The sequence below is a fragment of the Aythya ferina genome (assembly GCF_964211825.1).
Source record: "Aythya ferina genome assembly, chromosome: 2".
In the NCBI taxonomy this organism is placed as follows: domain Eukaryota; kingdom Metazoa; phylum Chordata; class Aves; order Anseriformes; family Anatidae; genus Aythya; species Aythya ferina.
In genome coordinates this window covers 92,663,263-92,675,386 of record NC_140297.1, presented here as the reverse complement: position 1 = coordinate 92,675,386, position 12,124 = coordinate 92,663,263, and the positions used below count along the sequence as shown (strand labels likewise).

Sequence of the window (12,124 nt, the reverse complement as noted above, 5' to 3'; positions counted from 1 at the left end):
GAGGACCCCTACAACATCTTACCTTTCTTGAAAGCCAGACAGCACCTCTGAGCAGCAACATTTATGCTCTGGTTCAGTTTTGTTTGGTTTGCTTCATCCACCCAATCTTCCTAAATGGTTGTTACATTTCCTGTTAATAGGATTTTAATAAAAGTTCTTTAAGAAAAAGTTCATCAGGTTGTCATATAAGGAAAGTGACAGAACTAATGCTGCTCCTCAACCTCTGCAAAAACCTGATGCCAGTCTGTCTTGTGCACTGTAATACTGTAAGAGATGTGCAAGTTAGCCTGGGTACCAACAGCTGGTGGGTCACAAAAGATAGTTTAGAGCCAACTAGGTGCTGTCCGGGCATCAGCAAGTGTGTAGTGTAGGCATGCCTCAAGAAAATGGCTCGGTTAAGTTTTCTTAGTCTGGCTCATTGAAAGACATTGTATTGCGTCTGATTTAGGCTGTCTTTGTGGACAACAGAGATTACAGCCTTATGTGTGTAAATCTGTTGCTTGTTGCTGTCTTCTTTTTTCTTTTTTTGAATGAATGAAAGATACTCTGTCTGCTCCAGATAATTTGTAAACTAAATAACAACAGCAATCAAACAGAAAACCCAGAAACTAATCCTGTGCAGATAAATGGTCTATTTCAAGGTCAGTGTATGTACATTTTAATCATATGCAGGCTTAATTCTGATCCCATTGAGGGACTGGACTGGCCACTCTGTTCACAGCCAAGCAGAATTGGCTCCCGTCCTTAAAAACTCAGCCACATTCACTGCAGCTTTGGAAAAAGTCTCCTGTGGGCAGAATTACTCTGGTTTTGCTTGTTGAAGTTTATTTGGCGAAACCTGTGTACTTCTATTTAAATTAGGTGTCAGAGTGGAAGAATTTATGCTGAGGGAATAGAGAATATGTCAGAATCACAGAGCAGCTTGGGCTGGAGGGAACCTTAAAGATCATCTAGTTCCAACTCCTGCCATGGGCACAGACACCACTCACTAGATCAGGTTGCCTGAGGCCCCCCCACCCAGCCTGGCCTTGAACACTTCCAGAGATGAGGCACATGGTAATAAACTAGGAAAAAAAAAAAAAAAAAAAGCAGAAAATAATTGAATCTTTTATTTTCTTTCCTTTTTTTTTTTTTTTTTTTCCAGAATATTGCGACATTTTGGCACTACTTCTGAAGATTACACTGTCATTTTCACATCTGGATGCACAGCTGCACTTAAACTGGTAGCAGAAGCATTCCCATGGATGCCTGAAGGCTCGAAGCAACCCAGTAGTCGATTTTGTTACCTAACTGACAGCCACACATCTGTGGTGGGTATGAGGGGGATAACTGCCTCAATGAATGTATTATCTGTTCCTGTAAAACCAAAGGAATTGTTATCTGAGAAAAACTGGTTACCAGCTGAAGAACAAAACTGCACGACACCTCATCTGTTCTCTTACCCAGCTCAGAGCAATTTTTCTGGTACCAAATATCCCCTTTCATGGATACAGGACATAAAATCTGGAAAACTCTGCCCCATCAAAATGCCAGGGAAGTGGTTTGTTCTTCTGGATGCAGCTTCATATGTGAGCTGTTCTCCGTTAGACTTGGGAGTTCACCAAGCTGACTTTATCCCTATCTCATTCTACAAAATCTTTGGATTTCCTACTGGTTTAGGAGCATTATTGGTAAACAACCGGATTGCCCCCCTCTTGAGGAAAACCTATTTCGGAGGTGGAACTGCAGCTGCCTACCTCGCAGGAGCGGATTTTTACTTCCCAAAGAAATCCATGGCAGAAAGGTAAGTCCTTGTTTAACAAAACAGGGTGGTTTTTTTTTTGATACTGTTGTCTTTAGACAAATGTAGTAGTTTTGGTGCATGCCCTGGGCTGTGATACCTGTGCTGCTTTATGCAGTTGAATAGATGTTTCACATCTAATTGATTTCTTCTTAGTATTATTTTTCATATCTGAAAGATGTTATCGGAAATAACCAACTTCCTTCCCCTATCTAGTTTGCCACAACAAGTAGAAACGTAAAGGTTCACCATCCAGTGACATAATGGTTATTCCACTCGTTATTTAATTTGTAGGTACGGTACCTCAGTAGAACTGATTTGGTTTTGAAGCCGTGCATCTGGACCAGCCAGGCCAAGGCTGATCACTCTCTTGAGTGACCCCCAGTGAAAATGGAAAGTTAAGGCAGTCTCTATAATGATCCACGGTGAAAGCGGAAAGAAGGGGCAGTATATTTCACTGGCAAATTAGTATGCTTTACCCTCAGGAGAAGCTTTATCGAAGCATCACACACAGTAAGATGAATTGCCAAGGACATACATTTGTTGCACTCTTATTTCATGACTGAGATTCTGGAGAAGCTGTGAAGCTCTCCCACAGAAGATAGAGATCACCTAACGGAGGTCACACATAAATACATAAGGAAATACAAGGCGATAGATAAACTTCCCTAGTCCCTTAATATACTGAAATACCTCTCTCAGTGATACTTGATCTCCCTCCCTCTGTCCCTCATGCCATCACCAGCTTACATAAATGTAGTGAAGGGGCTTCCTTCCTGTCCCACATCCAATACATCCACACAAAGGGAAGGCTTGAGATCAACATTTAGTATTGAATAATAGTCCTTGTAAGTGGCTGGAAGCATAAAGGGGATAAGCAGAGCCAGTCATGCCTAGCATTTGTTTATGGATGTGCATTCAGCAGCACAAAGTCCTGCATCTCCCACGATGTAAATGTGTCCTTTCAGCGTGTATGTAATAATGCCTAAAGGTGCTTTGTGTGTGTGCAGCTCTCCTAGTTGTATGCTCTAAGTGCTGCTTTAGGGGCTTTAGTTCTGGACTGGTAAATGCACTGGCTGGTTGCTTCTTGCAGTATGAAGCCATGTTTCTGAAATGAACATTGGTATGGTGAACAGTCAGTTAATCCATTAATTTAGAAATAAAAACAACAAGGATGCATTATTGTTCTGAGCTCTGCTGCTGTTTTTCTCAAGCCAACAAGGCTTTGAAGTGCAGCAGGATTACTCACTGCAAGTCAGGATGAAAGGGCACAGAAGTCATGGGATCCAGTGGTACCCTTGCAACACCTGCAAGCCAAGGAGAAAACCTGCTTTAATTTGACCTAGGCAGGCTCTAATTTCTGAGTAGCTTTTCTAGAGGTAATTGACACACGACTCCTGATATTGCATAGCAGATAAAAATACCTGAAATGTGTGTTAGATCTCAATTCTTCTTTTATACTTTTTTTTTTTTTTTTAATTAATGGGAGAAAGGTATGTGGGAACCTTTAGGGAGCTCCGTCTCTGTTATCTTTTTCAAGAGTTTTCAGAGGTTGACTAATTACAAGTCTTTCAGATATTTGCGGCGCCCACTGTTTTCAAGGGCTCTTTTGTTACTGGAGCAGAAGAAAGGCCTGCTTTAACCTTTTTCTACTACAGGGTTATAAACAAGGGAATTTGTCCAATTTGATTTCTCAGGCTGGGTGCAGAGTGTCTAATCTTGGTATGAGAGAACCTAACTGAAATAATCAAATCTGACACCTGAACCCAGATGTGTGATGCTAGTTCCTGTTAGACTCCAAAGTGTCACTCAGTTTGACTCATACATTGATAAATATTTGCTTTGGTCCTCATCTACTGCTTTGATTTTTATTTGAAAAACTAATTTTTAAAGGTTCATGTTTAGAGCATGATTGATTCCATCCATAATCCCTTGTGAACTGTGGAGACTTAAAGTCCTGCCTACAAAGGCCTGAAGTTTTCAAAGACAGGCCAGGAATGAGGAAAACCCTTCCCTGAAAACATTAAAAACAGCAGCATTGAAAATCTCAATCAGTGTTCTCCAGGCTATTTCATTTCAGATTATTTTTTTTTTTTCCATTCAGAGGTTATGAGGTTTTGCTTTGTTATGTTTTTAAAGTATGTTCTTAATAATAAAATACACAGAGATAGAGCAATTAGGAACAGAACTACACTTTGGATGAAATACCAGGCCAACATGGCCAAAGCTACTGTTACCTTATTTATGGCCATCTTTCCTTCCCAGGACTGTCAAAATTGTTTTCTTTTGTCTTAATGGATACAGCTTTTGCTGGTGTTATTTGTACTTTATTTTGTTGGTTTTGCTAAATAAATTATTCTATCACAGACTTTCTTAGATTCCTTTAATGCCCTTAAATCACTTCCATATTTTCCCATTTCATGGCAGTAACCAGTCTTCCTATCTCAACTTTTAAAATCATGTTTATTGTATTTTCATTCTTGTATCAAACAGCTTGACATATTATTATTATCATTCACAAATCTAGCCTCATTTCCCATGTTTTTTTCTGCGCAGCATGAGATAATAAAATAATATGATTATATATAGCAAGGATTCAGTGATAAAATATTCATCATCTGCCCTATTTTTCTTTTGTATCTGGGAGTGCTATTCAGAATCAGATCATTCTGGAATTTATGACTAAGAGAAAAGGCACTGTTGTTTTGTCTGTAAATTGGATATCTGCATCGCAGCCGACCAGCATGTTAGCTGTTGTGTGTTTTTCATTCCCAAATGCATTTTCAACATCTTTGAAAATCCAGATGGCGTGACTTTGTCCCTGACCAGTTGGAGTGGTTCTTGTCTCTGTTGTTTGGATGATTTGACAGCCCCAGAGCACCACCCACACTTTTGTAGTCTATGATGCAGTGTACTTAACCAGAGCAGCAGCAAAGGTTTCTTTTTCCTTGATGCGGTAGGTTTTTGTTTATGAAGATTTAGTGTCAATATCCTGGGGCTGGATGGTGGTTGTGGAGCAGCTTTAGAGTCCCTTGGTAAAAAGCTGGTCTTTCTGGTTGAAATTTAGTTTCACTGTTAGTTTCTGTTAGTATAGAAAGAAAGAATATGGTGACAGGTGCTGGTTTATTGCCCTGAATTTTTTTGTAGTGCTGAGAAATCACCAAAGGACTGGCAACCATGTCGGGTACAGCACAATACCTATGTTGATGCTGGCCTTGTAGTCTAGCTTGTGCCCCTGGGTTCTACATGTAGGGCTCTGTCCAACTCTCTATGACTATTTTAATGCAGTCAGCGGGCTCAAATGTCTCCACGGTGGCTAGTACTTTTTGTTCAAAGCATTTTGCCATGTTACTTCCATGTTTTTGAGTTTTTTGTAGATCTCCAAAAGGCCTGCTTATGGAGGGATTTCCAAATACATAAAATTCCTGAACAACCATCCTTTCAAACAGAAATGATGACTTCCAGATGACGTATGTAGGAAGTGATAGGGGGTCTTCACCTAATTTCGAACAAGCTTTTACACCATGAAGCTGGCCCTGCACCTGGCAGACTTCTTGCAGCCACAGGCTGGGACTTGAGACTGAGCCAGTGCCATACCGGTCCCACAGCGATGAGAGGCTGAGGGCATGGAGTAGAACTGGGTAGGAATCTCACACAGCTGCTGTCCCTGTTTGAAAGACAAAGTACTTTCATCTAGTTGATAGTTTAATTCTGAAACCTTTTACAACTGTTTTTCAAAGCAAGACCTGTGGAAAAATAAAGGAAAATGGAATATTTGATTTCTGAATATCTGTAAGAAGGTTCAAGTGACCTAATACTCTTTCCTTTCTCTGCTGAAGTGTCTCTGCTAAAGAACATCACACGGTGTGTTATTTCTTAAAAAAATATTTTGTTATTTCTTAGAAATATGCAAGGCAGCAGTGGACATTTTCCATATTTATGTATTTGTTTATTTTCCAACCATTGCTACAGATAGGTAACTTCTTCGTTATTTAATGTAAAGGAAAGTTTTGCTCTACTTTTTTTCTAAATCCCACCACTGAGGAGGCGTTCATATGTCTTTCAGCAGTCTAATACTCCAGGTGATTTTTTTTTTTCAGTGATGAAGTTTGCTTCATTGCCCAAAATCTCAACACAGCCAGAATAAATTGAAAATTATAAATTGGTGAGCCAGAAGTAATCCTTTGGGGATCACTTTTGTTCTTGATTCACCATGGTATTTACCTTAGATTGATGAATCCTGCATAAATTGCAAGCAGTGCCTTTGATAAATGCTTGTAGATTGCAACCAAACATGTAAAAAAAATGTTGTGAACTTGGATTAGGAACCAGCCACCCAAAGAGAGAAGCAGCAGTGTAGGTAACACTTTGGGGAGAAAATACAACCAACAGTGACTTGGGCCACCATCAGTCAGCTTCTCCCCCTCCTTTCAATTGTGCACCCTTCAGATGTCTTTATTTATATTTTCAACCTTTTAACTTAAAAACCCCTGTCAGTTTTCAGGACAGCCTTTATTCTTGACCTTTTGGCTGAGCACCTGGTGACACATTTCTTTTTAGCTACACAGATGGAGAAGATTGGTGGTTAAGTTCTTCCAAAACCCCCAGTTCAATGCCTCTTTGCTTCCTGCAGAGGTTCAGACAGATACCTCCTGGTGTACAAAGTTAGTTGTAGCCACCAGGCTCTTCCAGCAGAGATTTTTGAAGAAAATGAACCACCTGCCACTCTGCTTTTGAAGTGACCGCTCCCATATTTTACAGAGTCCAGAGCCACAGAAGGCAGCATTCTCCTGAGTAAGCTCGTCACTAAGTCCTGGGGAGAATTAAGACTTGAGGTGTGTTTTCATTCTCAGTCTTTCCTGGTGCACAGCTGGGAAATCCCATTCTGAAGTGGATCAAGTACAGGGTTCAGAGCTGTAAGTACTAGGAGCACGCAGAAAAGACAGGCATCGGTGTTGGACTCAATCATCCTTGTGGGTCTCTTCCAACTCGGGATATTCTGTGTCTAATGTCTAAATGTTTGTGATTATTGCTGTGTGCAGTTACAGATGCCCAAGCTACTTTTAATCAAACCAGCTCAGGTCCTCAATGCATTGTAGCCACAGTGCCAGAGATATCCATGCCAGGCAATTTACATTGCCTCTCAGCAATGTAAATATTAAGTTTAGTCACACTGTAGTGTCTGTGCTAGGCTGCAATCTGCAGTAGGGATGTATGAGTGGGAGATGTTGCTTTTGGGTGGGGGTATGGTAGATCTTCCATGCTTTTTAGCAATGCTCAGCAAAAAAATAATGATAAAAAACATAAATGCAAAGAAATTTAGACTGTACTTTGATCAAATACAGCACAAATCCTGCCTGAGCGAAGATGCCTATTTGCAATCACTGCAGTGAGCAACTTGTTGAGATACAGTTTCACCCCAGGGATTTCTTAGACTCAAGTTTAGAATTGAACCTTTGCCCTAAGTCTTTGAGAAGCTTTATAAATTTGTAGAACCAGATATTGGGATTGTATAGCATTTTCTGGTGATAAATTTATTGTGTAGTGTTTTTCTTGTGCTTTGCAGATTTTATGTGTGTGATTGATTAACCTGTTTGATTTATGAGGAAAAACAGTGTTAACTTGTTCAGCATAAGAATCACTTTTTTTTTTTTTCTTTACCATTTATACTGTGTACTTGACATTAGCATGTAGAAGAGTGAGACTGGCTTTTTGACCCAGATGATATTTACAACATACAAGTCCTGTTCAGATAATGTTAAGGCATTGATTTACTTCAAAATGGGGGAATTAAAGCTTTTGCTACCTCAGGCAGTTCTCGGGAACAGGAATTGCTGTAAATACTCCATTGGATAGTGTGTAATTAGTACAATGCGCTTTGTTTGACTCCTGAAGTCTTAGAGACAAAAGCACAAGTTAAGGCAGATTTACTGAAGAGCTGTAACTAGTGTCAGGGGGTCAATTTAGATATTTAACTTTATTTTAACCTAGTTTTTACATGCTCCAAATCCTCTGGCATCTGTGTGTATGTTTTAAGTGTTTTTACGATGATGCTGAAATTGTTCCAAGTTGGTTACTGATTTTTTTTTCATTCCTTTGGAGTCACTTGAATCTCAGTTTGCAGAGTGCAGCCTGAGATGGGCTAAAAGCACTGAGCTCAGGTGGGAGCACCTGTTGGCTGCATGCCTGGCCCCTGATTTTCCTGATTAACAATTTCAAAGTAGAACGCCTGAAGTTTTTAGGAAAGAGTGGCAATTTTTATTTATTTATTTTTTAATTCCTGTAATTCTTTGCTGACAGCATTTGCCAGCCTCCAGCCCTCTCCTCAACTCTCCACTTTTCAACTGTTGACTAAAATTTTTTGTCTGTCCCTTCTTACATCCCAATGTAGTTAATATAAATTGAGCCATAACTTGCTAGAGTATGTTTAGGATATGTTAGAGTATGTTTAGATTTATGTTAGGCAGGGTTCAAAAGTTTTGCTACTGTTTATTTCCATGCTCAAAATATATGAAGATCCCAGTACCAGGTCCCAGATGCCACCATGCTGGATGTGTTATCAAAGCCAGATGTGTTATCAAAGCCAAAAGAGTGTGCCCCACTTCAGAAATCTTTCAGACTAAATGGCGAAAGCACAGTAAAAGTGGTAAGGAAGCTGTGAGTGTAGGGAATGGCCGAGACAAGAGGTTTAGTTTTTCCATTTCATTAAAAATAAAAAAAAATAAAAAAGAGGTGTTATGAGCAGGGAGAAAGGCAGGAGGTAATAGAAAAGTAAAAAGTAGAATGGAGATGCCAAAAACGGAGGAATAGTTGAAACAACGTGTCCGCACGGGTGGCCACCCCAAGCCCTGGTGTGGTGAGGGAGGATGGCAGCTGGGCAGGGGCATCTGCTCCTGGAGGCCCAGGGCCCATGGTGGGCTTCTCCCTCGGGCACAGCTCTGGAGCCACCTTGCAAAGGGCTTTTCCTCATGAATCCTTAGCACTGAGCAAGAGAGTTCTGGCAATTCTGTTTTGGGAAGTAAAGAAGTCCAATTAGTGTATATGGCTGCCATACTGCTCGGGCCCTCTGGGCTTCCCACCACAGAGACAGACAGGAGTCAAGCATGGAGCTGGGGCTGGCAGGCTCTCCTGCTATGCAGATGAAGCTTAATTCCTCATGTCCCGATAAAGCTGGATCCCTTATGGATATCTTGTTTGCCAGGTATGGCAAAGAAGCTGGGACTGTGAACCCCGTGTCACGCCCTGGGCACCTCCCCAGAGACCCAAAGCCCTCGAGGGTCTTGTGGCTGCACACCTGGCAGGGTGGAAAGGAGCCCAGCAGGAACTGGTACTGATTTTCCCTCAGCACAAACTCCTGCACTTTGAACCATCTCAGTTTCAACAATTTGTGTTTAAGTCCATCTCCTGACCAGAAACTCGTCTGAATATTAATGTAGACTTCAGCTTGTCAAATAGGTTTATGTTAATTGCAAGGCTTGTATTTCTGTGTGTATCCTTTTGGAAACAAAACTCAAAATACTCCCTTTATAGCTCATCTTGTCTCTCTACAACCTGTGTGGGTTGTTTTGTTTTCTTTTGGTGGGAAGGAGGCAAAGGGAGGTGAAGTGGCTGATAATTAAAAACATTGGCCAAATGCAATCCAAATCAAATTCTTCCAAAATGGGATAGGACTAGGTTACTTCTTCTCAGGTTTTGTCCTTAATGCAAACAATCATTATGCGGTGAATAAGCATCTCCCTCTAATAGAAACTGATACTAAGCTTATGTAGGAAATGCCTGATCAAAAATGAAGAAGCTTCTCTTCCATTGTACACAAATGCACTGTAGTGTCATGAGTTGATGTTAACCATTCTTGCTTCCTTTCATTTGCACTTCTCTGGAAGAAGGTGTTAAAAATCAGTGTTTTTCTGTATGTTGTGCATGGACTTCTTAAGATCTATGAACCAGTCATAAATTTTCCACTGAAGGAGACTGAGACATATGTTCATGTATACATGTGAAAACCATATATATAAAGTTTCAAGACTGAGACATATGTTCATATATACATGTGAAAACCATATATATAAAGTTTCAGGAGATTCTCACCTTCTCTGCCTTTTTTCTTTTTCAGTTCAGTGGCTTCCTTCCATTCTGAATCGTGCTTCTAAACTCTTTTTTGAAAGTTGTTCTTGAAGATCAAACTTAGTCTTGTCAGTAGCATCAGAGACAAGTCTTGTCATTTAAGGGGATATATCTTTGCAGTCTAAATAGAGTTGGAATGCAAGAGAGCAAGCTGAAATGCCCATAAAGGATTGCATGTTAATAGCAGAAGACTCAGAAAACAATCTTAAATTTAATGACTCTGATTATGAGACTTCTTATGTGGTATCCATATTATTTTATATTTCATTTATAATTAAGCTACAGAGAGCTACCTTTTATAAAGTTCAGTAGTCACTGGCTTTCTAGTGCAGGAAAAGAGCTATATAAAGCCAGAGCAGCTGAAATGTTTAGATGAGCTCATTCAGGTTAGTATTTGAAGATTGCATAAACAAGCGTGGGGATTTTTTTTTTATTTTTATTTTTTTCATCTTCTTACTAGTCAAATGTATGCAAGAGTGCATCTGGCAGTTGTGCTCTTGGGAACCCGTGAAAGAAACATCTACAGGATTCTCAAATAGATTTAATTCATAAGAAAAAGGAAAATATTGATGCTCTTGAGGAAAAAAAGGTTTTAGAGTTTTTCCTGACTTTCACATCTAAACGTTTACTGACATAGGAAATACTCAAATTTGATTAAACACTTGGCTGTCACATTTCAGTCTGTTCGTGTTCAATTAAAAAATTCAGAGGGATTCTCTAGCGTTATTATAATCTACTTTTTCCACATCTAGGCATTTATATTATCAAATAGCATCTGCTATGGCTTAATAGCTGTGTCAGATGATTGTAATAGCTTTATTTTTGGTGAATTTTATGATAAAAAGTTTTAGAGTTACAGCTGTGAAAGTACTTACACTGAGTGGATTGTATCTCCTACTTCATCCTTTATGGCAGACATTTTGCAGTTATGTCTCCAGGTAGTAGTCTGAAATGACTTTTTTTTCTTTTTAGATTGCTGCTGATGCCAACAGTTTGTGAGTTCAGCAATATAAATTGCGTAGATTTTCTTTGTAACATCCACTGTTAGGAAGTGGTTAGTACGAATCTAACTGTCCTTATCACTCACTTTGGCCTAAATTAGAAGTGTCTTGATAGGTCTTAGTGTATTCACTAATATATGGCTAGTTTACATGAGGAAAAATGGCATTCTGTCAGTGACAGATTTAGCATGGTCTGTCTTTTTGAACAAAACAATAAATTACTGCTGAGTAACAGCAACCCAGTTAACACATACAATGGAAGCTTTTTTTTTTTTTTTTAATATTTTTTTAGCTCTTCTGCTGTCATTATACAAATGAGTGCAGCCACTTTGAAGCCCTCATCCGTATTAAAGCAGGATATTGTTCATGTCAGATTATGTTTATGTCTTGTTTGTTGTATAGCTAAATTTTTCCTATATTTTGTTGTAATGTGTTAGCTGAGATAGTGTTTCAAAATAAAGATCCAGAGTCACTGTTAGCATTAGGTTTTCTGTGTTTGTCTTGAGAAACAGAAGTTAAAAGATAAAATAAACTTTAGATGAGCTTTTCTTAAATTCAAGAAGCGTGTATATAGATAGAAAAATATAATCCTTCACTGTGGAATACCAATACATGGACACTACGTTATGTCTAATCATCTTGTACTGATCATGGTTTGGTAACCTTTTTATAGTGTCATCTTGACTACTCGGTTCTGGTTAAGTTCAAATCATATTCCTGGGTGACAGAAATCTTTCAAAATGAGGTTTTACACATCTGATGTTTACACATGAGACTGCTCTTTCTCCTAAAGAAATAGATTTCATACTGATTTGAATGCCAGCATCATTTAGAAAGCACCAGTAACTCAGTGAGACATTAATATTTTGGGCCCAACAGCAGTCTGAATTAGAACTTGGTTTGTGTAAGATGGTAAGGATGCTGTACGTTGTATATACAGCATATATATTATATATTTATTTTAAAAATATATATATATTTATGGCTCCATCTGTCTGTCTTGTATATTGCAAATCTGTGTTCAAAATAATCCCCTCATATATAAATCCATTCACCATTATTTCTGGATTTGTTTCAGTATTGTTGGATTAGGTGGACATCCTAAAAAGCACCTTGCTTTCCATTGGGTATCAATGGTTTTCTGAATGACCTGGATGTTCCTGGAGGTTTGTAGATGTCACATAAAAAATCTGCCTTTTGAAAATACTCCTTGTCATTT

At 39.1% G+C, this 12,124-nt stretch overlaps 1 protein-coding gene across 7 annotated transcripts in view; it reads left to right on the top strand.

The window, feature by feature from the left end:
* The window catches only part of MOCOS (molybdenum cofactor sulfurase), a 274,042-nt gene that overhangs the window by 135,705 nt on the left and 126,213 nt on the right, over positions 1 to 12,124 (top strand). For all 7 annotated transcript variants that reach the window (XM_084509001.1, XM_084509002.1, XM_084508998.1 and 4 more), the window contains one exon: positions 1,145 to 1,783. In XM_084509001.1, the coding sequence (XP_084365127.1) occupies positions 1,245 to 1,783 (539 nt within the window). In that variant the 5' untranslated portion in view covers positions 1,145 to 1,244. The remainder of the gene's footprint in view (positions 1 to 1,144; positions 1,784 to 12,124) is intronic.